Source organism: Phoxinus phoxinus (assembly GCF_949152265.1).
Source record: "Phoxinus phoxinus genome assembly, chromosome: 10".
NCBI lineage: Eukaryota > Metazoa > Chordata > Actinopteri > Cypriniformes > Leuciscidae > Phoxinus > Phoxinus phoxinus.
The window spans coordinates 14,547,003-14,567,280 of record NC_136885.1 but is presented as its reverse complement, the minus strand read 5'-3'; the positions used below and the strand labels follow the sequence as shown (position 1 = coordinate 14,567,280).

The window sequence follows — 20,278 nt, the reverse complement described above, 5'->3', positions numbered from 1 at the left end:
GATGAATCTGATTAAAATGTTCCAACCAAGGACAAATTGTTGGAGATATGCTGTAAAAGCTCTTATTCAACTTCTCCCGTAGCTCTAAAGCACAGGCATCCATTTGAGGTAGTACTTTACAGGCTGGGGAATGTTAAATGTCATTTGCTCTTCCAGGCTGTTGCAGAAAAGATTCCGTTGCTTAAAAGAATCCGAGAGCATGAAAGCTGCTTTGACGATGGAAAGTTGGGCGACTATCTGCAGCTCACACACACCCTCACAGCTCCCACTTTCTTGGGCAGACTCTTATCTCTCACACAAATTAAAGCTCAGCGGATGAGAGGGAACAGGCATCCTTAGGGCAGAACATAGAAATGCAGAAACAGACTAGCAGCATGTACTTCAAACGAACAGCCCGTCTGAAGTATCTGCATGTGGAGGAACACAGCCTTAGTAAAACCTGACTATCTAAACCCAACACCTTCGCATACACACACATCTTTTTTTATCATTGTGAGGACTTCGACTCGTAGGGCCCTATTTTAATGATCTGAAACGCAAGTATCAAACGCGAAACGCAAGTAACTTTGTGGGCTGATCTCGCAAATCTAAAATGGGTTGGTCTGAGGTGGTTACATTACTCATTGGTGTGGTTTGGGCGTAACGTGCAATAAACCAATCAGAGCGTCATCTCGCATTCCCTTTAAAAGCAGGCGCGCTTGTTCCATGGCGGATTGCTATTATAACGGCGGATTTGCCAGGCGCACACAACTTAAGGTGATTTCGCAGTCTTCAGAATTTGCTTCCTGGTTCTTGACGGACAACCCACTTTGTCAGATGTCCTTATATACCGATGTGTCTTGCCACTATTGGTCAAACAGGTTTGATCCGTCAGTATTACAATTAGCCTGAATAATTTGGGTAAATGTGTAAGCTAGATTTATGCATATTTTTTCACATCTTTATGGACACCACAATGATTTCCCTCGTATGGTAATATTTTTACATGTAATTATGTATGGTTTGCAAAAATGGGAACTGCTGTGTCTGTGTAGATGAGAGAAGCAAAGTGTATGCCCGTTGTGCACACGCTACATTATGGCCAAGCATGCGCCCTTAAAATAGCATCTGAACAACACGCCACTGACTTTAGACTGGGTTTTTCCTGGTTGTTATTTGACTCACAAAGATGACTTATGAAACATGTTCTGTTTAATGAATCGAAAACACAGGCTGGATTCAGAACAATATACTAGAATACTACTCTTAAAGTCTGGCATATAAACTAATTGCAGAAATCTTTCTAATTCTATGAGATTAGGAAAATCCAAACTATAACTATAATGATAACATTATTATTGAAATAACTTTCAGCAAGATTTGTTTTCCAGCTGATGAACATTAAAAATATTGACAGCCGATCAGAAACCACCTGACTTTAAAGAGCTTGCACGCTTAGAGCAGCAGACTACATAACTGTGCGCATGCTTATTATAAACAGAAAGTTATCATGCGTTGGTATTAACTAATACACAATTATCGTTATATTTACCATTATAGTTATCATTCTGGGTGTAAACGAATCAGTGTGAATCCTTCATTCACCTGAATCTATCAGAGCTGGTTACTGAATCACCATCTTACTTTTTATTATTTAACCGTATTACATGATTATTATTTTTTTCGGTTATCGAAATAAAGCAGGTTTTGTATCAATACAGTCTGCTTGTCCATATGACAATGTTGAAGGTACTCATAAAAGGCTAAAAGTACCGTCACATATAATGTTGTTCCACAATTTTTTACAAGCAAAATCAAGTAATCTCAATAGAAATCAACATGATCAGGGATTTCATGTGAGGGCAAAAGATTTTCCCCATGCGGATTTCACATCAGGTTCAGTTGGTCATACGAATTTGCCTCGTTGAAAGTGCATGTCCACTGCTTTTTCAATTAATTCCTATGGAAGCTGAGCTTCACGCCTGCATATTGGATTGTGGGGTTGACAGCGGGTCAGAGAAAGCTTTGAGAGCATCTGAGAGCAGACAAAATTTGTGAGAAGATCTACTTTATGCAAATATCAAGGGGAAAAGATCGGACAACATGACAGCCTATTCTAAGTTACTTTAGTTTTTTATCGTTATTGTTGTGTTATATTAAGTGAGGTTTGGATGTTCAAAACCTCTAAATAATTCTGAAGAAAACATTGTACACATTGTAAACATTTGGTCCAAAATGTCAGCAAAAACATATCCACACACACACAGCAGTCTGTTTCGGCCAACACACATATGTGAATATGCAATACGCACACATTTAGTGCTGATCCAGTGTTTTTGGGGACATGTTCCAGCTCCTGCGGGGAGGCCATCTGTACAGTATGCTGCTCTGTAATAGCTAGGGTACATTATACAGACTCTACGTCTCTCTGAGGCACAGAAAGCAAAGCCACACATCACTTCCACTTCACACAATGAGCCTAAAGAGTGTGGGGATCTTCAGGAACAGAACTGGCAAGAAATGGGGAGAATTTTGTGACTATGTGCGAGACAAGGCATCAAGAGTAACTGTGAGGGAAGGCAAGATGAAGTGTGTTTATCCTGTAACACTGAATGCAAGTGAGGGTGGGTTAGGGTATTTTCCTGTATGGCTGTATGCCTTTGTTTAATTGTGTGGGTGTGTGTACAGTATGTGTGTGTGTAACGCATGTACTGTTGGAAGCCCCTCACTTCTGATTGGCAAAGGAAACACACAGTCTCACATAGCCAGACATTTGACTCACAGTATACAATGTCCAGTCTACAATGCAGTTTGTATTTTACATACATATATATATATATATATATATATATATATATATATATATATATATATACATATGTTGGTGCTCATGTATCAACCTAAATACCTGTACACAAAATAATTAAATAAAAGTATTAATAAAAAATCTAGGTTGTATACACCAACACCAGAAATTTACGCGAGGCCAGCCAATCAGATTAGATCTTGCTAGTTTGAGAAAGTGATATCCAGTTTTGTATGATCAGAAGGTCAGTGAACAGACTGTTGAGGGTCCGTTGGCCTGCCATGAGCTTACACCCATATGCACACACATGCACAGTACACAAGCACACATCAATAGCAGGGAGATCCATTGTTTGGTAATGTGATTCCAGAGGGTGATAGATGACCATGGGAATATCCACAGAGGTGATTAATAATAAATGCAGAGACACAGGAAGAGGTGAGCACTAAAAAAACTCTCTGCTCTGGTTCTCAGCAACACTCTATTCAACCAATAAAACGGCAGTCTTAAATAAGCCTCTTATTTCACTCAGACTCACTGACTGTTAAACTACAGCAGGAATCACACAAGAAACCATGAAAACTATTAAGATGACCACTAATGGAGAGACCGTATTACAGTGGCTTCAGTAAGAAGTGAAAGCCTTAAAAAAAAGATTATAATAATGAGCAGCTTTCCGAAGAGCAAAGGAGAGAAAGTACCATTTTCGGGCCAGTAAGTGATGTGCACGCCTCATTTACCAGCTCTGTCATCACAGGCCGAGCTTCCATTCAATCTTTCGCCCCTTCATTCATGCTTTTTTTAGCTACGTGAAACAGCTTAGAAAAGATCTCGAAAAACCAAGGTTCTTTTATTAGACCACTGCTATGAGACATTTACCCAGACTTCAGTCTTCAGCTTAAAGGGATAGTTCACCCAAAAATGAAAATTACCACATGATTTACTCACCCTCAAGCCATCCTAGGTGTATATGACATTCTTCTTTCAGAGGAACACAATCGGAGTTATATTAAAATATTTCCTGGCTTTTCCAAGCTTTATAATGGCAGTGAATGGCCGTTTCTGTTTTGAAGTCCATAAAAGTGCACCCATCCATAATAAAAGTGCTCCACGCGGCTCTGCGGGGTTAATAAAGGCTTTCTGAAGTGAAGATCATGTAAGAAAAACATCCATATTTAAAACTTTATCGACTAAAACAACGTAATGACGAACGCGGAAGCGCAGAGGATAGAGCAAAACAAAACACCAGTCACGAATTGGAAGTCTAAAACGACGATTTTTAAAGAGAAATGTCGGAGGAGCTTGAGTTTGTTGCCCAGCCCTATTTGTTTGTACCGTGAGAGGCGTCAAAGCCTCTGCTACTCCCACGTCATACATCATCAAGTGTTACTCTTTTGGCGTAAGTCGACTTGAGTACTAGGCCGTCTGCCGGAAGCTATTTAGTTAATTTAGTTGATAAAGTTTTAAATATGGATATTGTTCTTACACGAACGAATCGCTTCGCTTCAGAAGGCCTTTATTAACCCCCCATGTGGAGCCGTGTGGAGCACTTTTATCATGGATGGATGCGCTTTGATGGACTTCAAAACCGAAACGGCCATTCACTGCCATTATAAAGCTTGGAAGAGCAAGGAATTTTTTTTTATATAACTCTGACTGTATTCGTCTGAAAGAAGAATGTCATATACACCTATGATGGCTTGAGGGTGAGTAAATAATTGGGATAATTTACATTTTTGGGTGAACTATCTCTTTAAAGGTACACTATGTAGTTTTTTTAAGTATTTTATTAGCTAAAATCAATGTCTTTTTTCATAAATATATCCTCATTGGTGAAAAATGACCTCTACCAATGATCTGACTTAGCCTATCCTCTTAAGTAAATAATTTCGTATCTTTATTTACATTGGACGGGTAAGTCCAAGGAGGCTTCCATGTCATTCCACCATTTTGAAAAACTATAATAGCAGAGAGGGACAAAAAGCACTAGCCTATCTCAATGCATTTCCACAACGCGTTTTCGTTCAGAGCCAGCGTCACGTGACTGAAACCAGCTGAAACGTCACTGTCCCGGCAAATTTGAAAGGCTGCACTGCATTGTACTTCACAATGCAGGATCATACTTATGCCGAGCCACAGGAGAAGGAATCCTCCATTCGTTTGTTCGTTGCATGTCAAGTTGCAGTTTGTTTGAAATAACAAACTTTATCACCCGAAAGAAAACTCGATGAAGTGGAAGACATGTTGTCATAGCTTATTGGTACATAACAGCTACCATAGTTGCAACACGCATTTTAAAAAGTGAGGCGCTAGAGAGCACTATTCGTTTGAATGCAAAATACAATTTCACCGCTAGATGGGAGAAATTCCTACACAGTGTACCTTTAAGAGTGATTTTATTTGCATGAATTGATTTGTAAGAGCTCTTCTATTCCCTTAGCTGTTGACTTGACTTTGATGTTAACCGACTCCAGGACAAGGAACAGAGCTTTACCTTAAACAAGCCGATGCCTCCTGCAATGCAAAGAGGCCGAGTAAAAGGACAGGCAAGCCCTGTTGAGAGTTATCTCTCTTGCTGTTTGCTTACCAGAGCTTTCAATCATGTGATCTGTTCCTGTTGTAGAACTCGCCCTTCACTTCCAGAAGAACACAGACCAGAACCACAAAAAGCAGACGTATGAAATCCAAAAGGAACATTTTTAGACCAATGACATACACATATATTAGTCTAAATCTACTAATTTATTCAAACATATATTAAAAGTATAGTTTATACAATGTCTTGAATTCATCTCTTTAAAAAAAATGTTGTCTGCAAAATCAAACTCATACAGTGCAACCAACAAAATTCAGAAATATAATCAGCAAGGACAGCTTTAATAAATCAAAAGTGACAGTTAAGTTATAAGTTTATAATGTTGCAAAAGATTTCAAATAAATGCTGTTCTTTTGAACTTTCTGTTCATCAAATAATCCTGACAGAAATGCTTCATGGTTTCCACAAAAATATTAAGCAGCACAACTGTTTTTAGCACTGATAATAATTAGAAATGTTTTTTGAGTACCTAATCAGCATATTAGAATGATTTCTGAAAGATCACGTGACACTGAAGACTGGAATTATTCTGCTTTTCCATCACAAGAATAAATAAAACATTTTAAATATTTTAGAAATTATACATTCAAATAGAAAACTGTTATTTTGTTTTTTGCATTTACAAGTAATGATTACATAATAATGTTAGTAATGAATAATTGTTCAAACTTTAGATCTCTAGATCTTTAGATTCTCACTATTAACTATGGCTTTTGCCTCAATAAACTCCCAATTATTGCTTATTAATAGATGATAAGGTACTGTAGTTGTTAAATGTAGGTATTGTGGATTAGGAGATGTAGAATATGGTCATGCAGAAAAGGCATTATGCTGTATAAGTACTAATAATCAGCCAACATCCTAGTAATATGCATGCTAATAAGCAAGTTAACAGTGAGAATTGGACCCTAAACTAAAGTGTTACCGACAATTCTTATTCTTACTTGATAAATCACACCACATAATAAGTAAAATGTCACATTACAAAAGTAAAATGGGTTGTAAATGCTGTGTAATGTTGACTTCAAAAAGAAGGGTAACACTTTAGTTTAGGGTCCAATTCTCACTATTAAAGTTGCTAATTACATGCATATTACTGGGATATTGGCTGTTTATTAGTAGCCTACTTATGAAGCACATATAAATGCCTTATTTTTCATGAACATATTCTACATCCCTTAATCCTACCCAATACCTAAACTTAACAACTACCTTACTTACCGCATGCAGATTCATAATAACGTAATTAGTAATTTAGCAGGTTATTTTATCCAAAGTCTTTCCCAAAGCGACTTACTGAAGTGCACTTATTATCAAGACAATCCGTCTAGAGCGACCTGGGGTTAAATGTCTCGCTTAAGGGTACGGTGGTCCCTCCTTACATGGGATTAAACCAGCAACCTTCTGGTCAAGTTCCCCAAGCTTAAGTCAACACAACCCCTTCAGATTAAAAGCAATCAAATCAGCGCAAACCCATGAAATCACCCATAATTTCAACATCGCAGTTCTGAGCTGCAGTCCCAGTTTTCCTTTAGGGAAACATCAAAAGCTCAAACTGCCCTTTGAAGTCAGAAGAGCTGAGCAGAGCGGCATCCATCTCGCTCTGCCCTGCATTTGTTTACAGCCCTGTCCTTGGCTAATATAAAGCAGAACGGGTGCGCATCGCACGCACACAAACTAGACGAAGCGAGTTTTCAGCCAAAAAAAGTGTTTTTCCAACATAATGATACTCCTGTGACAGGCACGGCGAGCCTGGTATTCAGCATCCAATGATTACACCGGGGGCACGGAGCTAATGACAGCTCTCCGTACCGCAGGCACAAAAAGTTCCTCCGCCTTCTCCAGGCCTCGCAGCCACAGTGCAGTTCTGCTTCTTCAGCAACACGCATGTGAGATAATCTATTCGGGAATGGATGGCGACCACGGAGAGTCATGGCTTGGCTTGATCCCTTTACTGGATCTCAAGAGCCCGTGGCTTGGCGTGGGGGAGGAATCGCGGTTCTGTGCCTCTGGATGAAGAGTTACAGCAAGAACGAATTGAATGAGACAAACTCTCTCTTTCTCTCTCCCAAGGTCACTATTGAGCTTCAATGAAACGAGTGCCTTCTCGAAAAACGGTTCTTCTTTACACGCCCATTTAACAAAGCTTGTTATTTGAACTTGCACTCCCTTGAGACGTGTACTGTATCTCAGATCATACACGTCCCTCCTTCTGTTCTTGCAAACGCAACGCCAAGCGGAGCTGCATGAGAACAGGGTGTTAATGCATTTATATGTGGGAGTGATTCTGAGTGCGCTTCCAAACTTATCTCTTCTTTTCACACTTGTGATCTGTTTATTTAAACACCTGCAAACCCTTTTGTGCTTCTCACACCTCCGGCCAACCTCACGCTAGATGTGTTTTGTGCCTTACAGGGAATTCATGGATGGTGGTTTCCAATCCTTTCCAAACAACATGCATTTCTCATCTAACCTCACAAAATGTGAATAAGTCATATACAATACATCAAGTTTGGGGTCAGTGTGATTTTTTTCTTTTTAAGAAATTAATCATTTTATTCAGCAAAGACACAATAAATGAACAAAACCGACAAAATATTAAGCAGCACAACAGTTTTCAACATTGATAATCATAATAAATGTTTCTTGAGCAGCAAACCGGCATATTTGAAAGATTTCTGAAGGATCATGTTTGTTTTTTTCATGTAAATTGTGATAATATTTGAAAATATCAATGTATTTTTGATCAAATAAAGGCAGAAAACATGGGTGTAGATTTAAATGTTTTGTTAGAAAAAGGTGTAGTTTGGTACCTGTGTGAAAATATGGCAAAAGATTTGAAAATGAACAGGTAATTGAAGATGGAAGTTAACAAATTGGCAATCAAACGTGTGTGATAATGTAGTTCAAACACCATGACACTCAGCTGGGAAGATGACAGGTAATTTTAAAAGCTAATTTTCAACATCAATAATTTCTTGCAGATAATAAGATCAGGATAATAGAAAATCTCTCAAGTGCATAAAACGGAGAGAGGAACAGCTTTTAGGGTAATTAGTTTTCATCACACACCCATGAAAACATTTGATGACTCATTTTAGATGCAAAAAGTTCCGAAATGTTGGGACTTAGGGTATATGTCTGTTCTCTAACCGTTATCCCTTGAGACAATGGGTGGGAAGTGCATTTGTGCTGGATGTGTCCAAACCAGTTTTGGGTTCCCACGTTACAACATGACCCAAACTTTCCAGTTTTTAAAGTTTAGATCATTTTGAAGTCGACTGTTGGCGTTACTGGCAGTGATATATAATTGGGATATAATAGTTGACACTGAAGATCTGAATGTGAGCTTGCAGTCGACTGAAAGAAAGGGGCAGGGTATTTATGCAAACTTAATGATCGGACAAGTCTGTCATTTCAATGAAAGAGCGTGTGTTGTTTTGATTAAAAAATGAAACAAATGCACGGATGAATCATTGACAAGGCCATAACACTATTTCCTCAATATGCTGATATTTCCACAAATATATATAAAATCATGGTAACAGAGCTGATTATTTAAGATTTTATAGTAAATCTAACAAAATATAAGATAATAAAAGTTATTATTTATGGACTTGTTATGGGGAACGGCAGACTTAAAAAGGTTCTTTTGCAGCGATGCCATAGAAGAACCATTTTGGGTTCCTCAAAAAGAACCAGTTTTTAGTGCGAAGAACATTTTAATAATCTGAAGAACTTTTTTTCCCTCTTTAAAGAACCTTTTGTGCCATGGATATTAAAGGTTATTTGTGGAACCTTTAAAGACCTTTAACCTTTAAATCCCAATAAAGAGCATTTATTTTTTTAAAGTGTATGGTTGCCACAACTATATATTGAGAAGACTAAATGCTTTTAAATCTACACAAAATGTCAGTGCATGCAGTAGCCAATGGTATTAATTACACTGAGGATGAAAAATGTGGATATTATTTGGAATTACAATGTTTATAATTCAGCACGATTTTTTTAACCTCCCACCATTATGGTTAACTGATATCGTGATCAAACCAAAGAGTCATATGCCATTTTATCAGATAGAGGTGGCCTGTAAAACTCGTGCACTGTGAGTGTGACATATTACACAATCCTCTGCCACCGTGCATTGGTTGATATTAAAAACTGCATGCTCTTACATTGGTGAAGGAAGTCAAAGGTGGGTCTCTCGTCCTGGATGAAGAAAAGGTATAATGTTTGACACACCTCTTCACCATGTTCTATCCTGTCTGCTTTAATTCCATCCAAAACCACAGAAATTAAACTGCCAACCATATTCTTTCTGCCACAATCACGTCAGGTGCTTCTTCAGATTCCCAAACAAAATATCCATGTTTCATTTCGTTTCATTAGTAGCTACTCACCCGAAGAGACGGAGGAACCCGACAGACTGGAGTTACTAGACGCTGCCATCGCGTGTAAATCACTGAATCCACAAGCTTACTGGCGTCTGTTCGGGCTTGACAGCTCTTCCATCTCAGTCTCTGCTCTCCTGACCTGTCTTCAGCTCTCCAGAGTTCCTCCTAAACAGCCGCTAATATCCAGCTGTGAGAGTCAGACGGGAGTCGCCAACGCTGCCGCATTTACAGGCGCGCGTGTGGCAGAAGAAGAACCATGTGAAACTAGTTGATATACGTACAGAAAATATGACAACTCATCTACACGTCATCGTAATGAAATGCAGAATTCAAAAAAACTTCCAAGCCGTTGCGTGTGCTGTCAAAGCCAGTAGGTTTCGCCATATTTAGAGACCGGGATTTTACTGTATCGCTTCCATGTGCCACTTCAAGGCTCGTAATAAACACACAGTGTGGCGAATCCGCCTTCTTAAAGTGGAAGAGACGCGCGTCACTAGAGCGCGCATTCCTCCTGTCTACCTGACCATGCTGTAAACCTTGGTTACATGCCTCTCGTCTGTGTGTGCTCGTGCTGTGGCCATATAAGAAAGTTGCATTCCTAGTGCTGTTCAAAAATGTTGGATGTACAAAACTTACATTGCTTACATCCTGTGCTTTGACATTAATAGGCTACAATATAACACTATAGGCTACACAGTAGAGTAATAATGATACAGAACACTTTAGTGTTCCATATTGCTTTTAAAAAGCATTAGATGCTAAACCCTTTTAGATATGCTTGATGAACTGCTATTATTACTCTAATAGCATACACCCCACCCTGCAAAACTGCAAACTTATTCTGAGACACTGCATGATTTATGGGGATTAAAAAAAGAGGAGTGGGTGGATTTTTGCCATTATAAGGTGGTTGTGTACGCTATACACACTGCCGACAAACACCATGTAAAAGTGAATTTTGCATAATAGATCCCCTTTAACCTTACCTAGCATGAAAAGTAACTAATTTTAAACACATCAAATGCCTGTAGCAGTTTATAACATGTCACTGTACACTTTAAAACATGTAATTTTGTCACACCCATTTGAAAAGCATGCAGCACTTTCCACGAATATGGGAGTAGGTCCAGAAAAGAAATTACACTTTTTATGTCTCAACAAATTGTCAGTTACCTTTAGCATGTTGATTTTCATTCGCAAAAGGTCAAACTTACATGAGCTGCTTTTTGCTACTCATTTTCTATGAGGTTTGCCGTTAGTGTATAAATGCAGTTTAAACCCCTCATTTGTGTGGTTTTCTAGCAATAACCATCAAAATGTAAGTTTATGTGCAGTCAACAACTACTGTTTGTTTAAAAATGCATTATTTACTTGTCATGCTCTAGAAGGGGCCTAAATTATGTTATTTCTTGGGTGTCGCAATTTTTAAGGAATCTTGCATGTTTATAATGCGGAGAAATCATGCAGTAAACCCACTTATGCAATGTTAGACACAGCTAAAAATTACATTTTGGCCATTACAAGTATTTAATATTTGAAATTAATTACTCCAATATTTACCACAACGTATCGGCCAAACTTATGACATTGTTGCATGATTTTAATTGTTTCATACAGTCGACAATGTCAAGACAGACAGGCCAGAATCACCCTTTTGTCTCTCATGTGTGCTGTGACATTATAAAGTTAGGCCTCGGCCCATCCCAAAGGTTAGGATTACATGCTTCTCAAGTGAGCAGTGACTTGGTACACACGGTGCTTTTTCATAAATGTCAGAGCAAGTTTTTAATGGGGCAAGTACAAGCCATGTATTTTGAATGTTGTGAATTTATACACTTTTGGCCGACAAAATGGTCAAACAGGTTTTTTTTCTGTTTAATTAATTGTTTTTTTGTTTCATAATGTTTTACGTCTGATTTTTTTTTTTTTTTTTTTTTTTTTTTTTTTTACTTGGTTAGATTCCCCACAGAAGTCCATAATAGACATTTTAATGACAGGTTCCATTCTAACAATAGTGTGACAAGACAACATGTTCTATTTTTGAGGAAAAGCTCAGCAGCAGACATGTTCAGTGACTTTTTGTGGTCAGAAAAGTACTTTTAAAAATAAAGAAACCCTGAGAAATATTCACTTGTGTGAGACTTAGCATAACAAATGCATACTGAATATTTTGGCAAAGCTGGTGTGTGTGTGTGTGTGTGTGTGTTGGGGACTGCTTCTCTCAAATGGTCCTCTAGGGGTCAATGTTCTCGACTGAAGTTCCTGGTTCACTGCGATCACATGACACAGCGCCCATATAGTCATGTGACAACAACCTGATCTCTTACTTCAGCAACTTCAGATTCATGCCGATGCAAACTAGTTTCTGGATTTCTGACTGCCAAGGTAACTATTATTATGATGATAGTATTTGAATTAGCACGTGATTTGATAGCAACTCTTAATAGCCTATCACTTAGGCCTACAGTTTCTGTTGCACATTTTCTGTTATGCTTTTATGTAACTCGTGTCGCATTTGTAAGTTGATCTGTTGGACTGTTTCTCTCGTCTGATATGTCTAGACATGTAAGGTAGCAGGTAATGTGATCCTTTTAATATCATACTTGCTTGATCATTGATCCCCGTGTCATATTTCAGTGCTGTCTGCAGTTAAACTTACATCTCTATAATGCTGAAGCAAACTCTGTGGCTGCTGTTCCTCTGGGCTGTCCTGGAGTCTGTCTGCTCCCGCGGATGTTCCTCATTCTTCTGCCGCAAATCACGCCGTGTGAGCGGGACACATTTTGGAGTTGACCCGGGCAAACCTCTGATGCTCACCCCCTATCTGGAGCAAGGCAAGATAGAAGAAGGTATGTTTGTTGTTTGCATGGAATTGTTTCAATTCCTCGTGAACTTTCATTCACCATCTGCTAAACAGAATGTTAGAAAGTTTATCATAACAGGGAAAAATAATGTTTTTTTTTCTTTCTTATGGATAAGTTAGTGAGAAATTGATAAAGTTCAGTCATGAAACCAAACCAACCAAAGTTGCGATTAGTCTTTTCTTCCATATTGAGAAATATACATTTAAGGGAATGGGCTTCACAAACCATATTTTTTTATAGGGGATTCGGGAATTTATTGGATGGTTGTTGTTTACAATAGCTGTGGCGTCATGTGAGTGACAGGTTGTGTTGTCCTGCCGTCGCGCCTGTAAATGCGTCATCAGTACAAGAGGGAGGGGAATTATTTTGATTAAAGATTATGAGGGCAAATCTTTCATCATTTTTTATAAATAATGTCTATTTTTAAAATGTATCATGGTGACTTAAAAACTGCTATCATAATTCACAGATTTTTCTGACCTGTATGCTAATATCAATTAATTTATGTTCTGTGGATATGCAGCCAAAAAACTTAGTTTGGTGGGTCCCCTTCCTGGTGCCAATGTCAAGAGTTACTCAGGATATCTCACTGTGAACAAGACCTACAACAGTAACCTTTTCTTCTGGTTCTTCCCTGCCCAGGTAATATAATGTTATACACTTAGTTTGTTACACTGCATACGAACAGCACTAAAGATAAGAGCGATCTGCTGACTGTCTCTTCTGTGTCAGTTGGCATCACTCGAGTCAGGTATTTTCAGGGGTCGTTCACAACGAATTACAGTCTATGGAATTTTTCTGATTTCGAGTGATGTTACTGATGTTGACTCACTGTCACTGCACACTCATGTATTGCTGCATGTTCTTCCCTGTTTAGGAGAGACCAGAGACGGCTCCGGTGCTGCTGTGGCTGCAGGGAGGACCTGGAGGCACCTCTATGTTCGGCTTGTTTGTGGAGCACGGCCCATATTTTGTACATAAGAACCTCACATGTGAGTACAAACATCTGTGTTGTTCCAATATGTTGGAGGTTAATGGCATGTTGTCTTATGCACATTCAATTATAGATGTTCTCAGGCCATAAAGGATTGTTTTGCTTAAATTGCCCCTTTCGTGCTATTTTAAAGGTCTCCTACAATGTTTACGTGTTCGCAAGGTCAAAAAACATGTCGATTTTCTCATAATATACATTATAGCATCGCCTCTTTTCTCACAATTTCTGAAATGGTGTCTCCTTTCCGAGAGCTTTCTCTGCTCTGATTGGTCAGATGGCCCTGTCTGTTGTAATTGGTCTACCGCTTACAGTGTGTGTTGGGAACGAAATGTTCTGAATTTCAGCTCCGGAGGTTTCCTCTGCACTATGAACAGTATGTTATGAACTATTAACAGTAACGATGCCGTCCATTTTACTGTACCGGACTTGCTAACAGCGTCTTTTTGACATGTCGACGAAACGAACTACAGTGTTTGAGGGCGGGTCAGAGTAGATGTTGTTCACAGGCAGTCAATGAAGACCATAGGCTTGCATTATGCAAATGTGTTACAAAGGAAGTAAGGCTGCAATTGCTGACTCAATTTTTTCAGGCAGTTCAGAATCAGTTCTTTCTTTTGGGAGACTCCATTTGACCTTTGATACATTGCAGACCTTTTACATTCACAAACCGTTATATATCACACTAGATGAAATGTAATATAACAAAAAAGCATTATAGGGCTACTTTAATAAATAAACCCCTTTTCCTTTTATGTTTCCACTTCTGATTTTTATATATTACATTTCCTTCTAAAGATTGCATGGTCTGACCCTTTACTGTCTTTCTGCAGTGGGTTATAGAGATTTCCCCTGGACATCACGGTACTCAGTTCTCTACATCGACAACCCGGTGAGTTCAGTGTATTCATTATATTAGACTCAAATAGATATGTCTGTTAATTAGGGCTGTCACTATATATATATGTCTGAAAGTGAGATGATTAAAGAGCATTGATGCATAAATCTGTCTTCATATAGGATACACGTTCTGTCTTGAGTGTCATCCACACAGAATCTAATTATTGCACACAATTTGTTATTTTAAGACGGAACAAATTAAAAAAAATTATCAAAGCCCTACTGCAAATATACTCATACAGTACATGTGACCAGTGTCTTTAGGTTTCGGTTGAATTATTGATCTGAAATGCTTGTTTGTGCTTTATTTCTCAGGTTGGGACAGGATGGAGTTTCACTGAGGACGACCGAGGATTTGCCCAAAACCAGGATGATGTGGGCAGAGACTTGTACAGGTACAATGGCAAAAAATGTACTTCATATCCAAGACAATGTGAGATGCATGTTATATATATTACTGTTTTTTTTTTTTCCTCCTCAGTGCCCTGACTCAGTTCTTCCAGATATTCAGTGAGTTCCAGTCTAATCCGTTCTACGCTACAGGCGAGGTGAGGAAAAGGACCTCATTTTGGATTGTAACAATTAGAATCCTACTCTCTTATACAGTCATAACAGTGTGTTTACATTATTTCACATTTTAAACCCATAGTCATATGCAGGAAAGTATGTTCCAGCGATTGGCTACTACATCCACAAGAACAATCCTTCCGCTAAAGTGCAGATCAACTTCAAAGGAGTGGCCATTGGAGACGGTCTGTGTGACCCTGAGCTGGTAAATGAAAAGGATATTTCCTGTAAAACGCATCACATTCCTGATAATTATGATGTACAGAAGAATTATTGCACTGAACTTGCTCTAAGCATTATAAACATAACAGTAGCCACGTACACGCTGTAAAGTTTCCGCGGTGACAACCGCATTTAAATATGGGAGTGTGTACCCTAAATTATCGTTCCACGTGTGTACGGAACACGACTCGCTCCCAAAATTGTGATGATTGGAAGGTTGCTTTGCATAGCGCTCTCTTGAAGTGATGCCATGTCCTCTTATTATAAGCGTTTTAGGGCTCATAAAGCAATGAAGCTTATAGGGTTATCATATGGGCAAATTTTTCCTCTTAGTCTTATTTTCAATATAAAGCATTTCAATTTAGTTCGGTTTATTATGGGCTTATTTGCTGGGGGGGGGGGGGGGGGGGGGGGGGGGGGTTCTAGCAAGATCTGGCAACACGAATAAGTCAAGCTATGTACTACTGTACCTTTTTCTCTGTGATTTTCTTGCACTGCACATAAAGAGAGATGCATCCCTAACGTACGTTTAAATGTGTCATTAACAACTACCGGTAGTTTGTTTCCATACACCGCGTCAAATTTTTGTAAATGCGGTTGTCACTACCTGAATTTTTAAGTTGGAGAACTGGCAAACAAAATCAACTGCAGTGTGTACTTGACATTCGGGAAAGCTGCTTTGAAACAGTGTGTATTGTGAAATATGCTGTACAAATACATTTTTTTTTGACTGTTGTACATGTGCAGACTTTAATCTCGTCGATCCTCTGTTTTAGATGCTGGGAGGCTATGCAGATTTCCTCTATCAGACGGGTCTCGTGGATGAACTGCAGAGGCAGCATGTGAAGATGCAGACGGATGCAGGAGTCAAACTCATCCAGGAGCAGAGATGGGTGGAGGCCTTTGAGGTGAGAGTCAGCGTTCAGGATATGACCAAAATCATATTTCACGATAAAATATTTAAAAAATATTAAGAATAAGCATTTATTTAACATATAGTAAGAAATACTACAGAAATTGAATAATCAAATGTAAAAATAAAAGTCTTCACAGTATGAATTAAATCTTATTCAGCCAAGAGCAGTGAGTGATTTTTCTCTTTCTTTTGATGTTTGATTAACATTAAAGTCACCAGGAAATCCAAGGTGACCATTCTATTTTTTTTATTTTTTTTTAAGAATTCTTGCAGTATTGATTATAAATTACGTAATCCTGCACGTCATTATTTTTCCGTGTGCGCTTGTAATCTTTAATCAAAATAACTTGATATGACATCTCTACTCTGACGTGTTTACTTGTCATGTGAGTGACATGTTGTCCCGCCCTCACACATCACAGCAATGGCAAACCATCCAATCAATTCCTGATGGACAAAATCAAGTCCCGCCCTACATTTTTGTTGTGTTCATGAAGCCATTTCACTTGGATATATGTCACAATAGGGAAGAAAAAGACTTCCCTATTATGACTTCTGTGTTATGCCAACTTTAATAACACAGATGGCAGCATGTATATTAGGTTACTGTCACTTTAAGACCTAATGCATGTATACTGCTATACATATGGTTGTCACCCAACTATTTACATTCACTTAAGATATAAACGACTGTGTTTAAGTGAATGATCCATACAATGGCCATTTTGACATAATGCTGTGTCTATTTGAATATGAATTTCTTTCTTCTGCTAAACACAAAAGATATTTTGAAGAATGTCGGTAACCAAACAGTTGATGGACTCTATTGACTTGATAGTATTTTTACATTCTTTTAAATATCTTCTTGTGTTCAGCTGAAGAAAGAAATTCATATAGGTTAGAAAAAACTTGAGGATGAGTAAATGATGACAGAATATACATTTTTAAGCGAACCATTCCTTTAACTCTTTTTAACGTCATGCGCTTCCCACTATTTATTTGATCCTTCATGCAAGTTTCTTTATCACTATACAGTGTCAATAACTAAGTAGTACTGGGCTACGCTGATAATTTACGTGCCAAGATATAAACAATATATCAAAATCTCTAATGATAGGCGCTTGAAATCCTCTCCACGATACATTTCGTCATACCGCCCAGCCCTATTCAGGACATACTGAATCTGTGGAGCTGGGGCTGCTTAATTCATCGCTTCTGAAAGCATCTCGTCTGTCCTCCAGGTGTTTGACAGCTTACTGAATGGTGATCTTGTTCCTTATCCCTCATACTTCCAAAACGTCACTGGCTGCACCAACTACTTCAACTACATGCAGTGTCAGGTACCAGCACATTTTATTGCAAGCAAACGGGTGGGAATTGAGTGGTCTGGATTTGAATGGCTATTTTTTTCTTTTCTAAATAGGAACCTCCAGATCAGGAGTATTTTTCTGCATTTGTGACTCTACCAGATGTTCGACGTTCCATCCACGTCGGGAATCTTACGTTCAATGACGGCTCAGAGGTTGAGAAGCACCTGCTTCAGGATGTCATGAAGTCCATCAAGCCCTGGTTGGGTGTCCTCATGGACAACTATAGAGTGAGCAAACAATTTGGTTTGGGAGTTTTATATTGACCTTTTAGATAATTTCTTCTTCTTTTTTTAAATTCTATTGCACAAAGTTTGCATATGCATTTTTTGTTGTATATCATATTTGATATATCAGGCTTTTATATCTCATAGTATGATATAGGATAATATGAAGATCAAAGTTATTTGGTGGCCCACAATTAGGTGAAATGTTACAAGCAATATAAAAGTTAGTCTTGCGTTTACTACAGTAGTCAACATTTGAAGTGGATCAAAAAAGTTAATCAAAGTTGTCCTAAGACAAGAACGGGTATTCTTCAAAATTCATGTATAACTTTGATGAAAGGTTTTGATCCACTTCAAATGTTGACTAGTGTATGTATAAATCAGTAAAGATTTCACTGCAAAAAGACACGTGTTCTACGACCTGTAGATTGATATTTTAGATACGCTTTTCCACCGTCGAGCCGAACGGTTCTAAGAAAGGTAAGGAACGGTTCCAGTTGTATTTCCACTTGAGCTTGGTTTGGCACGGCAAGTTTACAAACCGTTCTCAGGCCTGGAATGGAACGGTAAAGCAGTGAGAACAAGCGGCTAACGATTCTAATGACCTTGTACTTAAAAAGTACAGTTTGAACTATCAATCCGATGACAGCAGACACGTAGAAAATAGTGTACAACAGGCTTTTCAGCAAAGTGTTGATCATGTTGATAATTAGAAGCCTTTAAAATTTGATCTCACATTGTCATCAAATATGAGACAGTAGGCTTTATAGGGTAAATGGATATATATCATATTTGAAATATGCCATTTCAAAAGGTTGATTTTTGTTTTTTAATTGTTAAATGGATAATTAATCTGTTCATATTTAGATACAATTATACAGAATTTTGGTAACACTTTAGTTTAGGGTCCAATTCTCACTATTAACTAGTTGCTTATTAGCATGCATATTACTAGGATATTGGCTGATTATCAGTACTTATAAAGCACATATTAATGCATGACCATATTCTACATCCCCTAACCCACAATATCTAAACATAACAACTACCTTACTAACTATTAATAAGCAGTAATTAGGAGTTTGAGGCAAAATTCATGGTTCATAGTTAGTTAATAGTGATAATTGGACCCTAATCTAATGTGTGACCAGAATTTTAATATCGACTCAAACATGAGTATTACAATCAGATTATCGTTATTAGTCATATTTTTTATATTAGTGCATGCCTACATATTTTGATAAAGTATTTGACAAGGGGAATCATTTGTTGAAGTGGATTTAAATAGCATTGTGGTCTTCATATGTCTTCCTTTTCCGGAGTAACTCCCACTTTGGATTAAACTGTGGGACTGATTTGTTTGTGTTCCCAGGTGTTGATCTATAGTGGACAGCTTGATGTCATCGTTGCAGCCCCTCTGACTGAGCGCTTCCTGCCCACCGTGAGCTGGTCTGGAGCGGACGAGTACAAAAAAACCATGCGCTTCCCCTGGAAGGTCCAGCCCAGTGATACTGAAGTGGCAGGTTACGTACGACAAGTGAATGAGTTCTTTCAGGTGAGGTTTGCAGTATTGTTAGATCAATATAATATTATATAATTGGCTGATTAATTTTGAAATGATTGGCATCGGCTGACAGCCATACCCATTGTAAGTTTCAAAATCTGCTTTACAGCTTTGTTGGTAGATAATAAACAAATATACAGTATATTGTGTAAAATTTGTGTGGTTCAATTCGGCATATTATTTTAATAAATATTACTTGCTATAATTATATTACTGTAATTATTTGGCATCAGCTGATGTTGTAGAATTACAACATGAATGTATTTCAGAAATACAATGGAAAGCTGGCTGATAATGACTTCCTCTGTTGTCTTCTCTTCAGGTAATTGTCAGAGGAGGCGGGCACATTTTGCCTTACGACCAACCCGAGAGATCATTTGTCATGATTGACAGATTCCTTTCTACAGACGGATTCTCATTACATTGATGCACTAAGATCAACTAGAATGTAAAGTAATCACTGAATGAATCCATGTTCACTTGTGTGTAATTTTAATGCATCGTTTGTGTGCTATAATGAAGAAAGGGTTAGGGGTTATATTTTTATTGTGTAAAGTGAATGTTTTTATTGTACATGGTAATTTGTTTTGATTAAAGTATGGTTTGATAGTGTACTACTTTTTGTCTTGTCTTTTTGAACCCATATGGATGTTTTTATCTATTCTGTGTGATCAGTACTTTTAGTTGACGTTATGTACTTTTAGTTGACGTTATCTAGCTATACTTTTCTGATGCTTCATGTTCAAATTCGCCATCCATCGTATTTACAATAGCCTAACTAGTAAACATGTAATAATGGTGAGACCATTTCAGTAGCTTTATTGTAATGTTCATGTTATTTTTCTGATGATACGTGCAAAGCTGTACTGTAGAACAAAAGCCTTA

At 38.1% G+C, this 20,278-nt stretch overlaps 2 protein-coding genes across 5 annotated transcripts in view; one reads left to right on the top strand and one right to left on the bottom strand.

Annotated features, from left to right (window-relative positions):
• chn2 (chimerin 2) overlaps nt 1-10,292 on the bottom strand; it is a 43,817-nt gene extending 33,525 nt beyond the window's left edge. The window contains exons 1-2 of one of the 2 annotated variants that reach the window (XM_079626887.1): nt 9,782-10,292; nt 9,557-9,590 (exon numbers count right to left, since the gene is read on the bottom strand). Coding sequence is in view for 1 of the 2 variants with exons in the window: in XM_079626886.1 (XP_079483012.1) it covers nt 9,782-9,830 (49 nt within the window). In the remaining variant the exon portion in view is untranslated. The remainder of the gene's footprint in view (nt 1-9,556; nt 9,591-9,781) is intronic. The other variant, XM_079626886.1, reaches the window with a different exon arrangement.
• A 1,734-nt stretch (nt 10,293-12,026) lies between these two features.
• Nucleotides 12,027-20,010, top strand: cpvl (carboxypeptidase vitellogenic like). Of its 3 annotated transcripts, none has more exons than XM_079626883.1 (13): nt 12,027-12,160; nt 12,413-12,624; nt 13,163-13,281; nt 13,517-13,631; nt 14,464-14,522; nt 14,846-14,925; nt 15,012-15,078; nt 15,180-15,302; nt 16,096-16,227; nt 17,477-17,575; nt 17,659-17,832; nt 19,202-19,384; nt 19,716-20,010. In XM_079626883.1, exons 2-13 carry the CDS (start codon nt 12,444-12,446, stop codon nt 19,818-19,820), a joined length of 1,437 nt encoding a protein of 478 aa, XP_079483009.1. In that variant the 5' UTR covers nt 12,027-12,160; nt 12,413-12,443; the 3' UTR covers nt 19,821-20,010. The 3 variants fall into 3 exon arrangements, with proteins under 3 accessions (XP_079483009.1, XP_079483010.1, XP_079483011.1); XM_079626884.1 differs by lacking the exon at nt 12,027-12,160 and adding an exon at nt 12,173-12,352 and having other exon boundaries at nt 12,425-12,624; XM_079626885.1 differs by lacking the exon at nt 12,027-12,160 and adding an exon at nt 12,196-12,340 and having other exon boundaries at nt 12,425-12,624.
• The last annotated feature ends 268 nt before the right edge of the window (nt 20,011-20,278 follow it).

Excerpts from the sequence above, each read along its gene's own strand:
- cpvl (XM_079626883.1), top strand. The coding sequence starts at position 12,444 with ATGCTGAAGCAAACTCTGTGGCTGCTGTTCCTCTGGGCTGTCCTGGAG. Across the intron at positions 14,926-15,011 it reads GTGGGCAGAGACTTGTACAG|TGCCCTGACTCAGTTCTTCC; the intron begins GTACAATGGCAA and ends TTTCCTCCTCAG. Across the intron at positions 17,576-17,658 it reads TCAACTACATGCAGTGTCAG|GAACCTCCAGATCAGGAGTA; the intron begins GTACCAGCACAT and ends TTTTCTAAATAG.